The sequence below is a fragment of the Taudactylus pleione genome, unplaced genomic scaffold, assembly GCF_031769625.1.
Source record: "Taudactylus pleione unplaced genomic scaffold, aTauple2 ptg000442l, whole genome shotgun sequence".
Taxonomy (NCBI): domain Eukaryota; kingdom Metazoa; phylum Chordata; class Amphibia; order Anura; family Myobatrachidae; genus Taudactylus; species Taudactylus pleione.
In genome coordinates, this window is record NW_028284844.1 from 7,668,213 (window position 1) to 7,689,933 (window position 21,721).

Consider the following 21,721-nt stretch of genomic DNA (forward strand, 5'->3'; position numbering starts at 1 on the left):
TATCCCAGACCATAATATCGCTGTCCATCTGCTGATATAGGCCCTGATTCAGAGCCGGTCGCTATTTGCGCTCGCTCGTCCAGAAAATAGGGATGGCTATTCAAATGAACCGTTCGCTGTTTGCGGTCTGTTCACGCCTCTAGGTCTGAACGAGCGAACAAAACTTGCGGTCGTTTTTTGGGAAACTACGCCTCCTGGCCGCTCGCATCCGACGTCATGTCCGCTATTTATTAGATTAATCGAGTACATCGAACAGGGTATGAACTGCTCGCTATTCTTGTGGTTGGTTTTTGCTACCACAATTTTGCGAGCAGTTCTGGCTAAAAAAAAACCAGTGACGTGGTCAATGACGCTGCTGTATTAATTATGCACACCCATAAAACTCCCGTTTTGACCTTTCAGCACGCCTGCGTTCTGATTTCCACTCCCCGTTTTCAAGCACCTTCCCCTGTTACCACCCACATACGCCTCATCCTGTCACTCAAATTAGCAGGCATTCGCTATTTTGCGAGCACATGAATTTCGGCCGCACTGACTGGTTCGCGCATGCGTATAACGATCCGTGCGCATGCGCAGTTTGGCAAACATCGCTCGGAGCGAACGAGCTGCCGCTTACGAGTGGCTCTGAATGAGGGCCATAGTCCCCATGCACCCACCACAAGGGCAGGTATCCTGCTATCCCAGACCATAAGATCGCTGTCCATCTGCTGATATAGTGCTCATGCACCCACCACAAGGGCAGGTACCCTGCTATCCCAGACCATAATATCGCTGTCCATCTGCTGATATAGTCCCTATGCACCCACCACAAGGGCAGGTACCCTGCTATCCCAGACCATAATATCGCTGTCCATCTGCTGATATAGTGCTCATGCACCCACCGTAAGGGCAGGTACCCTGCTATCCCAGACCATAATATCGCTGTCCATCTGCTGATATAGTCCCCATGCACCCACCGTAAGGGCAGGTACCCTGCTATCCCAGACCATAATATCGCTGTCCATCTACTGATATAGTGCCCATGCACCCACCGTAAGGGCAGGTACCCTGCTATCCACGACTCCCTCCTCCTGTTTCACCTGGAAACTTTACAGATGGGACTCAACTGGGGTAGAGGGAACTGCAATAGGAGCCCATAGAGTCTAAACCTAGAGTGGGGAAAAAGACAAGAAGTAACAGGATTCAAGAAAAGAAGAAAAGAGGATGAAGAAGATAGAAGACAAAGGAGCATGTAAGTCAGCAAAGAGTATAAGAAGGTGGGCTGCTGCACAGAATAAAGGGAGAGATGTATTAAGTAAGGGGGAGATGCACTAAGAGAGAGAGAAAGTGGAAAGTGATAAAGTAGCAGCCAATCAGATCCTAACTGTAATTTTTCAAACACAGCCTGTAACCAGGGCCGCCAAGAGCCAAGGCTGGCCCCGGTAATAGGGGGCATGGCCTAATATCGGGAGGCGTGGCCACGCCCCCTTGGCGGAAAAAATAAAAATAAAAAAGATTTGCAGCGAAGCGGCGCTGCGCGCCAGGGAGGGGGGCGCTCTCAGCCCCCTCAGCCCGGCGCAAAGCCAGGGGGGGCGCGATCAGTGTGATCGCTCCCCCGCACAGGCATAGGAGACTGCACACGCTGTGTTCTGGGCTGCTGTGAGGGAGGGGGGGCGACGTCGGACCCCCTCAGGAAGCCCGGGCCTGGGTAATCTGTACCCACTCCCCCCCCTCTCGGCGCCCCTGCCTGTAACATAGCAGTTAGGAGCTGATTGGTTGGTAATTAATGTCTCTCCACTTTATCTCTTCCAAGGGGTATATTTGCTACAGGTCGATTTTTGTATTTTAGGGTCTACATCATACATTTACTAACATGATTTCTGACATACTTTTTTTTTAAGCAGTGTCAAAAATCATTTGTTAGTAAATGTGTAATTTAGGGTTATATTTACTGAATGTCGATTTGAGTCGATTTTTTGTTAAATCTTTGGTCGATGTTGGGTACATTTTTGGTCGATTTTTTGTTTCATGGTCTAAATCACATATTCACTAAGGGATGATTTTTTTTTTTACATAGTTTAAAAAAAAAAAGATTTCCAAAATTTGACCCCGAAAACAGAAATCGACCAAAAATCAACCCAACATCGACCAAAAATCAATCAAAATCGACTTTTAGTAGATTATAGATATGCCTTCCCAAGGTTTACAAAATCCCACATAGTCTAGTTAGTATACATATACAGTAGTGGTTTTATACCATTAGACTAAGGGCATGTGTGTGGGGTCAGTTGTGCATTATAAGGGGCTTTGTAGCGAGGTATGAGGGCATGTGTGGGGACTGATGGGCATAAATATGGCCTGTGAGGAGGTCTGAGGGAATGTGGGGGGTTGTTGGCAATTTAAATGGCATGTGACGAGGTCTGAGGGCTTTTTTTTTTCTTTTCCGGAAAACAAACTTTTGGAAACCTCCTCCATAAACCCTGCATTTGGCGCTGCATGCAGGAGTCTTTCTGTCCTCAGGACGACCGTTTATTTGGCTGTGCTCAGGCTTACTGTTGGCGCAGGCTGCTCTGTGTTACGGTTAGCCCCAGCATCACCGCTACAGTGTTACAAGTGCATTATCTTTTATGAAATCATGGAACAACAAGGAAATATTGTGAAATGAAATTCTTGCGTTTGTCGTCCCCCACAACCAGCCACTTAGAGAGCGAATGTGAATACAGGCTCTGACCATATCTCATCATCTCTTTCATCCAAGCTTGCGTGAACGGGCTGCTCCGCTCATGACTCACGCCAGAGCCTTGGGTGACAAGCCGTGAAGCCCAAATTCGTAAATAATGCTCATCGGACCCTGTAGACTGTTTATGCTCAGGTGAACTATTGATAAACTGTTTCAACCTCTCCGAGCTGCCGCATCCCGAGAGAGTCTATTAAAGCATGAGACATTATATTGTTGAGGGGAAACAGAAATAGAACAATCCCTGTGTTCCACCACTTTCGGGAACTGATATTCCGAAAGGCGGGGGGAAGGGGCTGTGGCGAACGCCGTTTACATCCATGGGTTTAAGCTGGAAATTACCACTGAGATGAACACACAGCATATACTATAAAATGTTTTCCTTTCAAGGTAATTTATTATTTTTTTTTTTTCTTGACACGTGTTTTTTTGGGCCCTTGTATTAATTCTAAGGTCCTTTTTGAGCAGTGTATTTTTATGATCAGAGGGAATTGCTTGTTTGCCCCAAGTTTCACTAGTTCAAAAGTTGCAAACATTTTCATGGTCCATTCGCTTATAGACGGATTTAGATCATGCAGTTAGTGCCTGATTATGAGTCAGCTACTGTGGACGCATCTTGTGACGCAATCGCAGACGACCGTTCCAGTTTTAGACGCATACGCAGTCGGCACTAAGTCGAGAGATGCGTTCGTTTCGACAGATGTCTCTGACTCGAAGTCAGGCTTAGTATCTGCAATTCCCGTTTTGTGTTTCGCCGAACACGAAATAGTAAAGTATATTAGTATATTATGCTAACGGCACAGATGAAAATGTTCCCACTGAGACGTCTAACGGCTGCGGCGCTAATCCATCACTGCGTTGTATTAAGATGCACCGTTGGTCGCAACATCGGACTTTGCACCGGCCCTGCAGATTATCAGTCTGAACATGCCCGTCTGTGTCAGTCCAACTGTGTCTCTAGACGCAATCACTGACCGCGACACGTTCACATCTGACTAGCCAACCCCTCTGGTGCCACCCAGAAATGCCCACCAAAATTGCCTCTCTCTGCGCACTATTTCCATCTACGTCTTAGAACAGTAACCACCGGGACGCATGCGCAGGCTGAGAGCATCGTTCGCTTTCGTGCGCCATCGACACTACCTGCCCCTCTGATTCAGCCCCAGTTTATCCTTGGTGGTAGAATAAAAAGTAAATATTTTTGGGAGATAACGCCAAATGACTTCTCGATTGGAATAATGTACATGATTTTTCTTTAATCTGATTTGTTAAAAAAAACAAAATAAGGAAAGGTAAAGTGGTGCCAGCCTCTGGGAAGTCGCCCTCTTACTGGCAGAGAATTCCTGGAGCCTTTGTAAATACCAGCTTACTGACTGGTGAACAATCATATCATTTCGCAAACTGTTTCATTCAAAATGAAATGTTGAAGATAACATAGAATTGCTTAGCTGGAATCAGACTGTACCAAGCCATATAATTTCAGCAGAGTTTGAGAGGAAATGCCTGTGTTTTCCCCAAAATTAGATACTGTATTCAGGTCTAAAGCATTTTCTTTAGAATCGACTAAAAAACACGTCGTTTAAGGAAGTTTGCGGGTGATTTCAGTACAATGTATTCCACTATGGCAGGATGGGCAACCCTCCAGCTGTTCTGGTTTACATGCGGTAGTTCCGATTTTAGGGGACTCTCAGGACCTTATTCAGAGTCGGTCGCGAGCGCTGAGCGCTCGCAACCGACTCGATGTTGGTCCACAGGGCATGCGCACGACGGAGACTGCTCCGTCGTGCGCATGCGCGAGCCCCCGCTAACGACGGATCACCGAAGCAGACGGAGAGAGCTGTCGATGTTGATTGACAGCTCGCTCCGTTTGCTGGGCGGGCAGGCGGCGTGCCCGGCCAAACGGAGGCGTTCCTTTCGGAACGCTTGCCGTTTTGTGGGCGTCCCCACTGACATCATCAGTGATGTCAGTGGGGAGCTTCCTGCTCAAACAGAGCAGGAAGCTCCCTGGGGCTTAAGGTTGACGAGACCCTACCCTAGGGTCTCGTCGTAAGCCCCGATGGTCGCGATGGTCAAGACCATCGCGACCATGTCCCTTAGCAGTCGTTAGAGCTGTGGGTGTTAACCCACAGCCTAACGACCGACATGGAGGCGGCCATTCAGGATACAAGCGGCCGCTCTGTTTCTGAGCGACCGCTTGCATCCTACGACCGCCTCTGAATGAGGCCTTCAGTCCAGACACAAATGAGGACTTTTGTCCTGGACATTTAGGTGACATGTCTTGTCATAACAGTGACAGATGCATGGAGCACTGAAGGGGTGTTTTTAGGGGGAGGTAAATGGGACTATGGGGAAGGGGATAAATGAAGGTCTTGTAAGGACTGTAACTCTTCTAAAAGGAGAGGACAAAAAAATATACATACAGAATTCTTGTGATCATGTAGCAAGTTCATGATGGCGCGCACAGTGTCCCGTGTTCTAAAAGTTGAATGGTATATTTGGGTGGACCCAATTAAGCAGGCCGTATAAACGTACATTATGTGTGCAAACCAGCCAATTAAATTACTGGTTTGAACGATTATCGTCCAGTGTATGGTACGTTGGATCATTCGATTTGGTTTTCAAACCTGTCCAATCCACCCAACCGTCATTCAGCAAACTTCAGGCTGTGAATGGTGATGGCCTCCATACATAGACCTATTCATGAGGTCTTATAGGCCCGTTACAAACATGGAAACACTAGTTTCCACATGTTTTTTTTTTTAACAGGTCCACTCATTATTAGAGGCCTGATGGGGCCGCCTAGTATTCAGCTAACTCTGAAAACTGAAAGTTTTGGAGTTTGCTTGCGGGAACCAACCCCATCTTTAGGTGGCAATGAGGGATCCAAGCAGATCTCTCCACCACCTCCGCAAGGCAAGACCTGCAGATTGGCGTATGTGTGATCATAGGTCACGCATGCACAGTTGGCCGGCACGTCACCGGTAACGGATACCCGCACTGGAGCAATACTGAATTGCTGCGGTAGTGAGGTATCCACCGCCGCAACTCACCCCTAATGATTCATAGTGTAGTGTATGGAGTCACGGTAGAGCTTATTTCCCCTGCGCGCTAGGGACCTGGAAGTGACATGAGTGACGGCAGAATTGCGGTTCTATGCTCATAAAGGAAAGTTGTCCCCTCGCAGGCTCGCTGCGCTCGTCACGCTTCGGGCTCGGTGGCTCACTACGCTCACTACAAGGTTATATTCCCCCTCTATGCTCACATGGATGGCAGGGAATGATGTGGGACAGTAGCTGATGACGTCAGGGTTCTCTCCGCGAAGGGAATCTAGACATTACCATGGAATGAATAGGTGTTTGACTCTGCTTACTCAGACACCCACATGCGGAATCAAGATTCTGTTATGTGGGATGAGATTAGATAAAGGTCCTGAATTTCAGGAGTTCAGGAGACATCGCCATACTTCTACTGGAGGACCAGCACTCCATCACAGTGTCTGCAAGTGAGACAGTACTGTATATATTATATTGCCACCTCTAGATATTGTAGGTTTTTTCGTTCCATGTCTTTGGACGCTGGGTTGTTGGGTGCTGTGCAGGTTGGTGCACTACATACATGTGCTATTCTCACTGGTATTATCAGGGCCGGATTAAGGTTTGAGGGTGCCCTGGGGCAACAACTTTGTGGGGGCCCCTATCAATATAATTGTATATATTTATGAATACACATACACCACACACATATATTTATATACTTACACACACATATATATACATTCACACAGAAAAACACATATATACACCACACATGCATGTGTCACACATACTGTACTTTACACACAAACATACCTTGCACCATCTGCACTGCATGTTGTGGCTGGGGAGGGGACCTGGCAGGAAGGCACCATGTTATTAAGCTCCGCACCCTCATGGCTTTGGCCGCGATTTGCGGGTCAATTGGAAAGGGGCGGAGCCAAATGACAATTGTAATGGAAATGCATCATACTGGCTCTGCCTCCAGCCGATTGACTAGCGAATCGCGGCATTTTGCAGCGAGGTTGGCAGGGCTTAATAACGGTGCCTGCTCTTGTGCAGCTGCTGCTGCTGTGTGGGGGCCCTTTAGGTGTGGGGGCCCCGGGACGACCGCCCCTGTCGCCCCCCCCTATAATCCAGCCCTGGGTATTATTATAGTGTGATTTTAAAACCAAAACTCTGTGATAGTCAACTAATAAATCATTTGCAGCTGATAACTCTGATCTGGTCGCTGGTTAGTGACCGCACATATGACAGCAATATTTTATCACCTGTATAGGTTTGTTTCTGAGCTCAGATCACTGGCGTTTCATGGAGTCAGGTTGTCCTTTTTTTGTTATGGCGATAAACAGTCAGAATCTGCATAACTTGGCATCTAATGTGCACTCTTAGTGGTATATTTACTAAAGTGAGAGTTTTTAGAAGTGGACATGAGGCCCATAGCATCCAAACAGCTTCTAATTAACATTTAATTAGCACCTTCTAGAAGATAATAGCTAGAATCTGATTGGTTGCTATGAGCAACATCTCAACTTCTAAACTCTCACAATTTACTCCTTATAACCAACATTAGTATATGGTATTTCTTTTATTAATAAATGTCTATATTTTATTTCCAGGTTCTTTGTATTTTGTTACATTAGTACCGTGTGCTTATTATGTGCGCCATTGTGGGTCCTAAAATAATATACAGCATTTTTAATTATTATACCTGGTGTGTGTTTCTTTAAGACACACATTGATAATTAGTTTCGGGATTAAAAATCACATGGGGTCACAATCTCTTAAACCTCAATTATGTATAGATGATTATTACACTTGTTTTATGATGCATTGTTAAAAGGACATTAAGGTCCTCATTTATTATTATTATTATTATTATAATTATTGGGCCTGATTCAGGGTTGTGCGCTAATGTTGTCGCGACTGCGATTTTCACAGCTGTACTGAGCTGCCCACCAGAGCCTTCGTAACCGTCTGCAACTGGTTACACATACACAGCATGGGACACAGGTCAGGCAAACATTGAATTCCTCAGCGAGTCTATGATGGCGCAGTATTGCTGCCGAGAGGCTGGAGCCATGTTCTCTGTGTACAGGATCACTGCCGGAGACACGCCCCAAAAACGTCCAGGACATGCCTCCCCGTTACCTCCCACAAAACGTTCGCTTCCTGTCAATCACTTGCAATAGAATCCTCACTGCAACCGTAATCGCCGTTCAATAGCTGTGCGTGCGCATTGCGGCTGGAAAACATGCACAGACTACCGATAATCGCTCGACTGCGTGAACACCGGAAAAGCGTACAAGTGTGATTCAGGCCCATGGTTGTTGATATTTGTAAGAAGCCGCAGTTCTCCGCAGCATCAGGCACAAACATGAGTTTTTATTCAGGGGAACTAGTTATTATAACAAACTTTGGGCAGGATGCATGGCGATCCCCGCAAAGGACCGCTCTGTCGGTAATAGCGGCCCTTTGTGATGGAGGGACTCCTGGGTCTGTGACCCAGAAGTCCCTCCAGCGTCCTTATGCACATGCACAGAAGGATGCAAGCGCCGCGGGGGATGCTGGGAGGGTTCCGATTGGATCCCTCCCTCAGCTCACTCCCGATAGAAGCCCATAGGCTTCTTTGGATAACGCCATCAGGAAAATCTCGTTACCCACCGCAACCAAGTCCGGGGCTTGGTGCATATGAGAAATGCGGTCAAACTCAGTGCATGTGTGCTGACAGTGTTGGCAGTGCAGGGGTGCTGGTGGTGTCCTCAGTGTGGAAGTGTCAGCAGTGTCGGCAGTACAGGGTCGCTGACGGTGTCCTCAGTACATGGGACAGCAGTGCAGGAATGTCGGCAGCGGTGATGTTAGCAGCGGCGGATGCTGCCAGTGGGGGTGCCGGCAGTGCCAGCAGCGGGGGGTGCCGGTGCTGCCAGGTGGCGGGGGATGGCGGGCGCCATCTTCTTTTTCTTCTATGTGCATTTTCAATGGGCTTAATGCTGATTGGCTGAGAGCCGTAACAGACGGCTCTCTCAGCCAATCAGCGTTAGGCCCGCTCAATACAAAACCTCGCAACCCGACAGCGGGGTTTCGAGGTTTTGCTCGGGTGAGGGATCTCTGAGATCCGAATCCACTCATTTCTAGATTTCACACCCTTTTCGCATTATTTTAGTTTTACTAAAATGTATTAAATCGTTTTTGGAGCAGTTTTCGTGAAAAACGACTCCAAACCCTTTAATTCGCATTTCATTCGCAAGCAGAACGCATTTCCTGTACTTGTAATGGGAAATGCGATTTGCCTGAGATTTACTAAGGGGGAATTGTGAAAAACTACAAAGTGGGAGCCCTGCTATAACATCGCCATCTGGAGATGGCATTAAGCAGGGTTCCCCCGGCTCCCTGGCTCCTGTTCCGCTCTGACAGGCAGAGCAGAGGCGGGAGCCGGTCCCCTGCGATCAGCTTTGTGGTCTAAATAGAACAATATAAAAAAAAAAAAAACAAACCTGGGGTCCGGTGATTGGTGAGCTCTCTCCTACAGTTTGTTGGGCGCCTGGGCTCCTGCATTGCGACCCCAGTCAGCTGTGCCGTAAACCGGTATCTCGGGTGGGCGGTACAATAGTAAATAGGGTAAATATGTTTCTATGAAACAGTTAGATATTTATAGTTAGTTATATAGTGCCCACATATTCCGCAGCCCATTGCAGAGAATGTTTAATCATTTACATCAGTCCCTGCAGCAGTGGCGCTTACAGTCGTTATTCCCTGCCACATGTACACACCGGGGTTATTTTTTCTTGCCTGAAGCCAATTAACCTACCTATATGTTTTTGCAGGGCTGCCATTAGAAATTGTGGGGCCCGGGACTGTCAAAATAAGCAGGGCCCCCCGTCCCCCGCTAAGTCTCATGAGACATGACTTACCTTATCGCCTTGAAGAATGCTCCTTCCTTCTCCTCCAAGTCTGGCTGGCGCTGCTCCTCACACGCCGCGGCTCCTCTCACCTCCAGCGGCGTGACGTGATGTCATGATGATGTCACGTGTGTCGTATCTAAAGGAGAAACAAAATTGAAGGACAGGGGCAAATGCAGGATTTTCTGAGGGGGGGTTCTAATATACAATCACACACGCACATGTATGTGTGTGTGTGTTTATTAAACATACATATATATAATATATACAGTATATATAGCAAACATGTATATATTATATATGACACACATACAGTATACACACACTAACAAATATATACACACTAATATATGTACACATATATACACATTAACACATACATACACACTATATACACACTTACATACACACACATATACACTCTAACACATACATATACACTAACACATACATATACACTAACACATACATATACACTAACACATACATATACACTAACACATACAGGCATACATACACATGCTAAAACACATACATACACTACTTATTACTTACACTGATGCATCAGCAAGATGTTAATGGGGGCAGGCACCTCGCATCATTAGAAAACCCGCCACCTCCGCAGCGTCATGATTCGCTGGTGTAGGGGGGCGGAACTTGCCGCATTGGCTCAGCCCCCATTGTGGCAGGAGATTGAAGAGGAGAATTGGCTCATGGGAAGGGTGGGGGTGTAGTGCGGGCTGTGCATCAGGGGGTAGGAGCGGACGCAGGCCCCCTCCCGTTCTGCCACTGTCCGGGCCCTGTGTGTTTGTAGCATACTTACCAACTTCCTTGGAAGGTGCGGCAGACTACAGACTTTCCGATACTCCCCCGCATTCCCTGAAAAGAGTGGGTGGATATCCCGCCGACCTCTTAGTGAAGTGGGGCAGGATGGGGAGATAATACGGGATTCGGCTTCTCCCGGAGAGGGGAATGAAAGAAATCGGCAAGTATCTTTTTGGAGTCTGTTGCAGGAAACCGGAGCACCCAGAGGAAACCCACACAAACATGAGGAGAACATACATACTCTACACAGATAGAGCATACTTGCCCACTCTCCCGAAATGTCCAGGAACCTCCCGAAAATTGAGTGGCGCTCCCAGCCAACTGGAAGTCTAGGCAAGTGACTCCCAAAACTGCCCGCCACTGGACCGAATCGACTCCCCCCCCCCCCCGTGGCCACCCACTTACCGAGCAAAAGTGTGCAGCCTGAGGAGGCCGATGGCTTTATTCGCGCTGAATCACCTCATCATACCCCTAACCCCCACTTTACATCGCCTGTAATATTGGCTCTGCACAGCAGGTGGGGCCACGAAAATGCGATTGAGCTGCCACGCCCTCGCACAGCGCCCACCTGCTGTGAGGAGAAAGTCGTGAGTATGAGCTAGAGCCTCGGTGGGAAATGAACACAAGACCACAGTGCTGTGAGACAGTAACATTGCCCACTACACCAACTGTGCTGTCTAAGGGGCCTATTCATTAAACGTAAAAATTCAATGGAGATAATTAGCTTTATAACTCTCATGGAGTTCTAGCTAATTATAGGTGGAATTCATCATTCCACCTCTCCATAAGTATCTATTCCGAAAAGCTGTCATTTTTGCGATGAGAGCTTTTCGGGAAATAGATACTTTTCCCTGCCTACACTAACTTATTGCGTCTGGAAACAGTGCTGCGCATGCGCTGTTACATCTGTAAAACCAGCGCATGCGCAGCACTGCCTACAGATGCGGTAAGTTTCGTACCCCCCCGACCCACCCCCCTCCGCTCACCTCCCCCCCCCCGACTTACCTGTCCGCGCAGCAGCCTCCGGCTCCGTCCTGCTGGTCTGTCATGTGGTTTCCCAGCAGACCACATGACAGATTAGAAAAAAAAATAAATTTTTTTTTTTTCTTTTTCTAAACTTTCTTGTGCTCTGCTGGGGAGCACACATGACAGACCAGCCTCCGGAGCCTGAGGACGGAGCAGAGCGCCGGAGGGACTCGTCGGGGGACCTGCACACGCGGATACAGGTAATGGAGCATACACACGGTCAGATTTGTCAGACTTGTCAGATGAACGATTGAACGATTAAACGATTTGAACGATTGAACGATTTTTGACTGCATTAAAATGAATGGAATCGTCCAAGTCTGACTGCAAACACATCAGATGTCAGAAATCGTTATCTGACCATCGGGAACGCGCATCGTTTATCGTCCATCGTTCAGGCATGTCAGATATGAACGATTTTCCTTCAGATATGAACGACTGAACAATTTTTAAATCGTTATCGTTCATATCTGAAGGAAAAATCTGACCATGTGTATGCACCATAAGTCGATTCTGCTATTCGCCACCTCACAGTGGCGAATAGTATCTGCATCGAATTCCGAAAATTGATAATTTTTGGAATTTGATGAATACCATAATTTCCACATCCCCATACTAATGTACTAATGTACTAATGTATGGGGAGTGTGGAAATTAACGCAGGGGGACTTAAAAAGGAGATATCTGTGATACCTCCTGTGTTAAGTCTGTTCATGAATACCAAAATAACGTTATTTAAGGAAAATGTCCTTAAAAACGTTATTTTAGTGTTGATGAATAGGCCCCTAAATATGTTAGCAGCGCAACCTATTTCATTGGCAGAAAGGAAACACGAAAACATATGAAATACGCTCTCTGCCTTTGAAGCCAATTTTTACTATGTTTGCTTCCTTCTTCTACAGACTAAATAACACAGTTATTCCTGTTACAGCTTTGCACAGTCGCTCTCAGTATATCTCAAAATAGCTGGTTTGTAGCTATGGAAACTTCCACTGAGTAACATATAGAACATTATTTATTTCCTAATGTGAAAAAAAAATAAATCTATATATATTTCCATAACTAAGAGCTTCTGCCAAGAGATGGAATGTGACAGTGTGGGAGAAGTGTTACCGCCATGCCCTGTGCCAAGAAAAATCAACATTGTCACACAGTTGGTACTGTAACTATTTATTCCCGCTGGCGAAGGCACCGCGTCGTTGCTGAACCCTTCCTATAGCCAGATGGAGCGGCGGGGCCCTTCGGGAAGATCAATATGCGCAATTTTATTTTCAAAAATATATTTACAGTGGGTTCGACTAACGTGAGAGATTTCTTTTCTGTGTTCGGTTTAACCAGTCGGGTTTGGAAAAGATTTTCATTAGGGCAAAGAAGAAAGTACAGGTATAACGTTTTCATGATAAAAAAAAGGAATCAAGCTTCACATTTATTTATATATTTATTTAATATTTATTTTTTTCAGCCAAAGTCGTAACATATTTCTTTGTCCTTATGTTGCATATAGTTCATTTATAGCAGACATCGCAGCGTGTAAAGAGCAATCTGGATTCTTGGCACACAAAATAAATGGATTATTTTATTAAGCTGTCAAAAGTTCTTACAGGGAGAAGAAATCCTAACTGTCTATTGACTATTCCTATAGGATATATTGTATATTACTGGCCCCAGACCCAATCCTTTTAGTCATGTCACTGGAGCGCAATTTATTGTGTAAGCAGGTAAAATATGCCGAAATCTGATGTAATATACTTTGATGTGTACAGAGTAGATGGGTTGCCTACCTGAGTGACTTAAGATATTTGGGTGATGTATGAAACGTTCTAAAGAGGACAATTGGAGCAGTTGACCATAGTATCCAATCAGCTTATCGGTTGCTATGGGCAACTTCACCTGTCCAAATTTGATACATTGTTGTCCTTCATTGAGCAGGACCCAAGACAAAATATGGTGCGTCTACCAAATGGATTTTCTGACATGACCAAAAATGATTTGAACGGTTATATCAGATTTCGCTGGGCAGCACCGTATCCAGGGGTCCAGGCATTCCTGGAAAAGTGAATACTTGAGTAATTAAAACTTCTACTGTATTGTAAAGTCACATCATGAAGGCAAAAGCCCAGAGACAAGGGAGAGCTCGGGCCAAACGGTCAAGGCCGGGGTAATTTGTGCAGAGCCTTCCCAAGCATTGGGTGGCTGTGGGCCGGGTGGCCACCCCTGCTAGACCAGCAGCCAATGCGGGTGCCATCCTGGCCAGCCAGTAGTTACGGCCCAGGTTCCAGCTGGCATTGTTAGTGATGTCACTGGTTCCCAGGACCACCCACAGGGGAAAACAGGTAGGGGACACAAGTCAGAGAGTCTGTCATCTCCGGGCCTTGTAGCTATTGTTGCAAAAACTTACATTGTATAGAAGCATTTAATAAAGGGGACTACATTATAAACTACAGGTTGTTTGCCTTACCCAACCCAAAATATAATAAACTTTTTGATCCAAATTTAATTTTGTTAATTAGACATTGAGATGCAACATTCTTAGAACTCTTCTCTCTAGGAGAAGTGGGCCAATGAACAAAAATTTTCCGGGGCACATAATTCATATGGAGAGGGTCCGGTATTTCCTATAGATTAGATAGGCTGCAGTCTCATGACTATGAATTTAAGAGACAAGAAGATAAATGTATCGGGGGAGGGGGGGGAATAGGAATCTTCATCACCAGTTAAATATTCCAGTCTCCAGGTGGAACTTCAGGTCTAGCGTTAGCTGTGCAGGGCATGCTGGAATCTGTAGTCCTATATCAGTAGGAGCCCCATAAGTTGCCTAGCTGTGCTGTAACATGACCCATTGGGGTAAAACCCATAGCTACATAGAATTTAGGGCCTGATTCCTCTGCATACGCAGCTGCTGTGCGAAAATATGAAAATGTTGCAGACGCCAAGCAATGTATTTAGGAGTCCACTTGCGGTTTCGCAAATCCAAGCATCTGCGTAAAAAACACGCAGCATCGGTTGCAGATTCTTCAATAATCGACCTCCTGATTAACCCAGTGGCCGTGCGGAATGGTCGTTGTAAGCGACTACGGTAATGCACCTTTAACGCATGCGCTGTGCGGCTTTGCTACATTCGCGCAGTTTACCAACAGTCACTCAACCGCAGAAATATCTGCATAGCGTACGTTCCTGAATCAGGCCCCTAAGGGGAGATTTATCAAAAGCTTAGAGAGAGATCAAGTGGATGGAGATAAAGTACCAACCAATCAGCTCCTAACTGTCATTTTTCAAACACAGCCTGTAACATGGCAGTTAGGAGCTGAATGGTTGGTACTTAAGCTCTCTCCACTTTCTCTCTCTCCAAGCTTTGATAAATCTCCCCCTTAGTGCTTTGTCAAACAAAGGGGTCTATGTATAGTACTTAACCTTGGAAAGAGATACAGTGAACAGATAGAAAGTACCAACCAATCAGCTCCTAACTGTCACTTTATTGGGTGTGTTTATAAAATGACAGGAACTGATTGGTTGGTACTTTATCTCTGTCCATTTTATTTATCTCCAAGGCTTAGGGCCTGATTCAGACCCGCTCGCGAGGGCATAGCGCTCGCAAGCGGGTCGATGGTTGGGCAGTGCACATGCGCGATGTGCGCACTGCGCGTTCGCGAGCCCCAGAGTGAGTGAGAACTTCACTCGCTTGGGGCTCGCAGCAAACTGGGTCGGCGGTCAATGTTGATCGACAGCTCGCCCCGTTTTGTAGGCAGGTCGGGGGGGGCAGCTGCACAAACGGAGGCGTTCCCAAAGGAACGCCTGCTGTTTTTGGGGCGGCCCTACTGACATCACACGTGATGTCAGTAGTGAACTTCCTGCTCTATTAGAGCAAGAAGTTCACTGGGGCTTGCGGTGAACGAGACCCTACCACCGTAAGCCCTATGGTCGCGATAATCGCGACCATCGCCAGGCCGCCCGCACAAGCTGTGGGTGGCCACCCACAGCCATTCGAGCGGCCTGGAGGCGGATTTGTTTAAAAAGAATCCGTCCTAATTCAAAGCGAGCGCTCGCAAATAGCAAGTGCCTTAGGGCCTGATTCAGAGCCGCTCGTAAGCGGCCGCTCCGAGCGATGTTCGCACATCTGCGCATGCGTATGGGTCGTAATGCGCATGCGCCAACCAGTCATTGCGGTCGGAAATCGAGCGCTCGCAAAATAGCGAGTGCCTGCTAATTTGAGTGACGGGATGAGGCTTTGTGGGTGGTAACAGGGGAAGGTGCTTGAAAACGGGGAGTGGTGATCCGAACGCAGTCGTGCCAAAAGGTCAAAACGGGCGTTTTAAGGGTGTGCATAATTAACAAAGCAGCGTCATCGACCACGTCACTTGGTTGTTTCTTAGCCTGAACTGTTCGCATGATTGCGGTAGGAAAATCCAACCACAAGCACTGCGAGCAGTTCAGACGCCTTTCGATGTACTCGATTAATCAAATAAATAGCGGAGATGACGTAGGATGCGAGCGGCCAGGGGGCGTCTTTACAGAATAGCGAGCGCATGTTTAGTTCGCTCGATCAGACATAGAGGCGTCAACAGACCGCAAAGAGCGAGCGCTCAATTTAAATAGCCGGCCCCTTTTTCTGAACGAGCGAGCGCAAATAGCGTCCGGCTCTGAATCAGGCCCTTAGTACATAGACACCCTAATTCCTTTGCCTTTAGATGAGTTACTGTATAATGTTGGTTACGATCGCCCTGTGCCCGTGTTCTAAAGCAGGCAGTGGTGACTCTTAAGCTGATTATTTTTTTACTCTATCTACAACCTGTTTTTGTTTTTGTTTTATATATATCTTTGTTGTCTGCGGGTGTCTTGCCGCGAGCGAGAGGCAATGAAAACATTTGGTAGTCAGATATGTCTACATCTGTACGTTTCATGGGCATGTTCCACCTCGGGGGGCCTGGAAGTGTCCTCTTTGTTGTGAGCTGGTTTGTGTTTTTTCCTGAGCTGTTTTTTTTTTCAATATGTCTTTTCAGGTCAAGACCGCAGCGAAGCCACTTTGATAAAAAGGTTTAAAGGGGACGGTGTTCGGTACAAGGCAAAACTAATTGGAATTGACGAGGTTTCGGCGGCGAGAGGGGACAAGTTATGCCAGGATTCCATGATGAAACTCAAGGTGACATATATAACTGTGTTGTCTTCAGTAATATTATTGTTAAACTCGGTACATATTGCTTCAACACGTCAAAAAATGTATGTTAATAATGTATTAATGTTTAATAACGTTAATGATGTTTGTAACCACAAAATACTGTTGCAGAGACGAAATACAGTTTATTTAGTGACAGCTGCATCAGTTACAGGAGAACTAATCTAAAACAAAATACATAAAAAATAATGTAAATAAGCAAGGAGGCATAGTGGTAAAGTCTTGGTGGAGAGCTCTACAGAAGCCAAATTAAATGTATTAATGAAATTTCTTTTTCTGTCTCACAAATGGTCTAAACTCCATCTCACTCCTGAAGTGATATAAAGCAGAGGAGATACGTAGCAATATTTATCTTCCTAAATTGGAACATGGCCACACCTACTAAAAAAAGGGGGCATGGCTGTTTAGCATTGGGGGTGTGGTCACATTGCTGTGGGTGTGGTCACAACTCCAGGGATATAACTAGCACTTCTGATGCACTAGACTGCTCTCAACCTCCCTCCTCTACAGACGTACAGTACTTGCTCAGGATCATGAGGGGAATATAAGCCTGAAATCAGGACTACAACACAGAAATCAGGACAGTTGGGATCAGTGGCGTAACGTGTTAGGGGGGGGGGGAGTAGAGCAGGGTGCGTGCCCTGTGCGCTGTCGTACCTGGCAGCGCAGTGGTGCGACCGGCCACAGTCCTGGGCACGTGCGGTCCGGGGCACAACACAGTAAACAAACGCGGTGGCGGTGTGTTTGTTTTAGCACTGCAGCCAATAAGAGTCAGACAGACTCTTATTGGCTGCTGCACCCAGGGCCGAAGCTCACTTATGAGCTCCTCCTTTTCCGGCTCCCGCGCTGGGTGAAGGGATGTCATGACATCTCTCCCATAGTGCCGAGCGAGACAGTAGCAGTGGACAGCTGCGGCTGGCTCAAGAGCGGGGATTCTGGTAAGTAAATTATGTGTTGTGTCTGTGTGTGTCTTATGTGTAAAAGGCACTACTGATGGGGGCGCTATATAAGGGGCACTGCATAAGGGACACTGCATAAGGGGCACTATATAAGGGGCACTATATATTGGGCACTACTGGAGGCACTGCACAAGGGGCACTATATATTAGGCACTGCATAAGGGGCACTATATAAGGGGCACTACTGGGGCACTGCATAAGGGGCATTAATGGGGGCACTGCATAAGGGGCACTGCATAATGTGCACTACTACAGGGGGCATTGCATAAGGGGCACTACTACAGGGGGCATTGCATAAGGGGCACTGCTATTGGGGACATTGCATAAGGGGCACTACTACAGTGGGCGTTGCATGAGGAGCACTACTACTGAGGGCATTGCATGAGGGGCACTGCTACTGGGGGCATTGCATAAGGGGCACTGCATAAGGGGCACTACTACTGGTGGTATAGCATGAGGGGCACTACTACTTGGGGCATTTCATGAGGGACACTACTACTGGGGCACTGCATAAGGGGCACTACTACAGTGGGCATTGCATAAGGGGCACTGCTACTGGGGACATTGCATAAGGGGCACTACTACAATGGGCATTGCATGAGGGACACTACTACTGGGGGCATTGCATAAGGGGCACTACTACAGTGGGCATTGCATGAGGGGCATTACTATTGAGAGCATTGCATAAGGGGCACTACTACTGGGGGCATTAAAGTGCATATGGAATGGAAAGGAATGTTCCCAGAGTGACGAGAAACGGTGGTGTGTCATGTTGACACGCCCCCATTTTTCAGTGACCACGCCCCTTATGACATGTGACCACCACGCGCACATAGGTGGGGAGGGGCTCCATTTTTACGACACTGGTTAGGATTTAAGCACAAGATAAAATGAAATGGCTCCAATAGCCATGGATACAGAAGCTTGCTCCTGACAATGGGCCTGATTCATAGTTGTGTGCTAATGCCGCCGCCGCTGCTGAGTCTGTATACGCAGCTGCTGTGCGAAAATTTGCAAATGTTGCAGCTTTGCATACACAGACCCAGCATCGCTCGCAGATCATTCATCTATCACAGTTCTTAGTGATCCTATGGCTGCTCACAATGGCCACAGGAACTAAAACACCGGAGCCATTTTCACTGCGTATGGGATTGCAGGCGCAGCCCGTGACTCGCCCCAGAAACTGTGTCCCACGCCTGTGTTTTTTGCTGCCACTCCACATTAAAGTTGCTACAAGCGACTACGGTAATGTACCTGGACGCATGCACAGTTTACCAATAATCGCTTTAGTGCGAATATACCAGCATTGCGTACGTCTCAGAATCAGGCCCAATATGCATCGTCACATACTGGCGTGGAGGACAGAGGCTTGTATATAAATGACTGATTGTACCAATATATTATTATTCGGGTCAGGAATACTCAGATATTATGGTACAGTATGCAGTGACGATGCTGACACATGGAAGCGATACATCTCGCTGGTGGAACACATGTGTCAGGATGCAGATGGAACGTCTGTCTCAGATGGATCTTTTGCGCCCAAATTGGGGTGGACGCAAGGGCCGATGCTAAGATGGTGGCAACTGACGGAAAAACAGTGGGACTCATACCCATGTAGACGCATGGATATTCGCATAGGCGGGCTGATATTCGCAACAGCATAAACTAATAATTTAAAGGGCAAAACCAACATGATTTTGTCTTTGTCATACTACTCGCGCTTTAAATCTGTGGTCTATGGGCACTATTCAACATGGATCGCAAGTCTGCAATCGAACGCACCCGCTTGTTGGGAAATTATGCAAATGAATGCGATCGCAGCACTATACCAAGACGCCCACCACTGTATAAAGCCGCCCACTTCCCATTACATATATCCGCAAGTCAACGAAAACATACATCGGACTCATACGCACAGATGTGGCTGAGCTGATCCTGACTCACAACCTGCGTAACGTCCTGTTGCCATCTAGATGTCTGGCTGTGTTTGCATAGCAGGGGCTTAATTATGCACGCCCCTATAACGGCATTCAAACGCAAAGGCACGCCTGCGTTTCTTCGACCACCCCCCCCTCTCACCCTTAAACGGTGCTTCATGTCAATGGCTCTGCGTATCTGCTGCGTTGGCTTTCACGATTGCAGCGGCCGGTTTGAGAACTCAAACATTGACCGGGTGCGTGCGTCCACAGACTCGCGATCCAAGCGGAATGATGCCCTATATTACAAAAATTGCGTCGGTGCCTGCAACATGCGGCATTTTACATTTGGTCCATAGTATCCAAATTGGATAGTTTCCTATCATTCGGTGGGTGATCAGGACCCAAGACAAAATCACACGATAGCAGATCTGGGGGTCCGGATTCACAGCCAAGACCAAAAGTGATTTCAATGATTTTAGTTAGATTTCTTTCAATATGTCATTTGTGTGTTTGTGATTTATTATTTGCCCAGTTTGTTAATATTACCATTGGTATGACTTCATTTGACATTAGATCAACTTTATATGTTGTTTTGGCTGTTGCAAATACCACCTTTGCCAGTAATAACTGTATTATTTTGCTACGCTGAATTATTCATGGTTTAGGAGGGAAACCATCCAGCTCTTATGTTGTAATTATTCAATATTGCTCATAGCAGGCCAAAAAACCACAATGTCTGTTTCACATGTAACGTGATGACTTGGATAGTGTATAATGACAGATTCTGGGCCTGATTCAGAGCTGAAAGCTCTGACCAGAGCGCTCGCTCTGAATCTGGGCCATACTACCTTTTTTGGAGCGTCCTCATGGACGCTCTCATAGCTGTGGGTTACCACCGACAGCTATAGCGAGCGTCCATGATGATGGTCGCGATGGTCAAAGACCATCGCGACCATCTGGCTTGCAACGAGACCCTGCGGTGGGGTCTCGCTGCCGCAAGCCCAGGAGTGATTTTGGCTCTATCAGAGCCAAAGTCACTCCCACTGACATCATTACTGATGTCAGTGGGGCCGGACTCAGATGGTAGGCATTCCCATGGGAACGCCTCCGTCAGGCCGTCACGCCCACCAAAGGGGGCGTGCTGTCAGTCACCATCGACAGCACGCCCCCTTTGGTGCGAGACCCCGAGCGACGTATTTCTTGTCGCTCGCCAGGTCTCGCGCATGCGCACGACGGAGCTCCCTCCTTCGTGCGCATGCGCAGTCTCACAACATCGACCCACTAGCGAGCGAACTTTGCTCGCGAGCGGGTCTGAATGACCCCCCCTGTTACTGACATGCATTCATGAAATGACTGACGTTCATGATGAAGTACAATGCAATCCGGCAGTATAAACTCTGAGACAAGTTTCAAGTCACACTGTAGGCACTCACCAACTTTATCCGGGCAGTGGATCCAATAAACAAGGAATTCTGAAAACATTCCAGGGTAAATGTTACCACAGGGACCTACATTAGACAGTTTGATATTAATTCCGTTTCGGAGATTTGTTTTGAAACACGATTAAAAAATAATCCTAACCTGTGGAGGGGTCATGTTTAGTTCCCCCGTATTATATTCGCCACTTAATCATATTTTGGTTCATTTCTATAAGCTTGGATTCAACAACAACATTTTTAAAATTGCGCAGATTGTAAGTAGATGTGAAAAATTGTAATCTATTAATCCCTTTGGGCCTGATTGTGAGTAGCAGGCCCCCGCAAGCGCTTTAGCGCCACTTGCCGTGTTTGCGTCTGCTACTTTGTGCTAATGCCACCCCGGTGTTCAAACATGTGTCTAAATGGGTATTTACTTTTCGTCATTTAGAATGCCGGCAGGCTCTGAATGTCGACATGGTAATCAGGTCGACGATCAATATGTAGACATGGATTTAGGTTGACATGGTTAAAATGTTGGCACATTCAGCATGTCGACCATCTGAATGTCGTCAAGTCTTAGCCGTCTGAATGTGCAAGGGCTGAATCGCCCACTGCCAGAGTCTTTAGATGCTCTGGGCTTCATTCAGAGCCGTGCTCAATCCGCCCGCGCTGCCAGTGTTCACTTTAGTTGAGCGATTATTTGGAACAGCGCATTCGCTAAATCTTCTGATATCTCCTACGGCGCAGGCCTTAC

At 46.9% G+C, this 21,721-nt stretch overlaps 1 protein-coding gene across 3 annotated transcripts in view; it reads left to right on the forward strand.

Annotated features, from left to right (window-relative positions):
* Positions 1–21,721, forward strand: part of DAB1 (DAB adaptor protein 1) — an 862,015-nt gene that overhangs the window by 701,825 nt on the left and 138,469 nt on the right. For all 3 annotated transcript variants that reach the window (XM_088447883.1, XM_088447885.1, XM_088447884.1), the window contains one exon: positions 16,496–16,635. In XM_088447883.1, the coding sequence (XP_088304009.1) occupies positions 16,496–16,635 (140 nt within the window). The remainder of the gene's footprint in view (positions 1–16,495; positions 16,636–21,721) is intronic.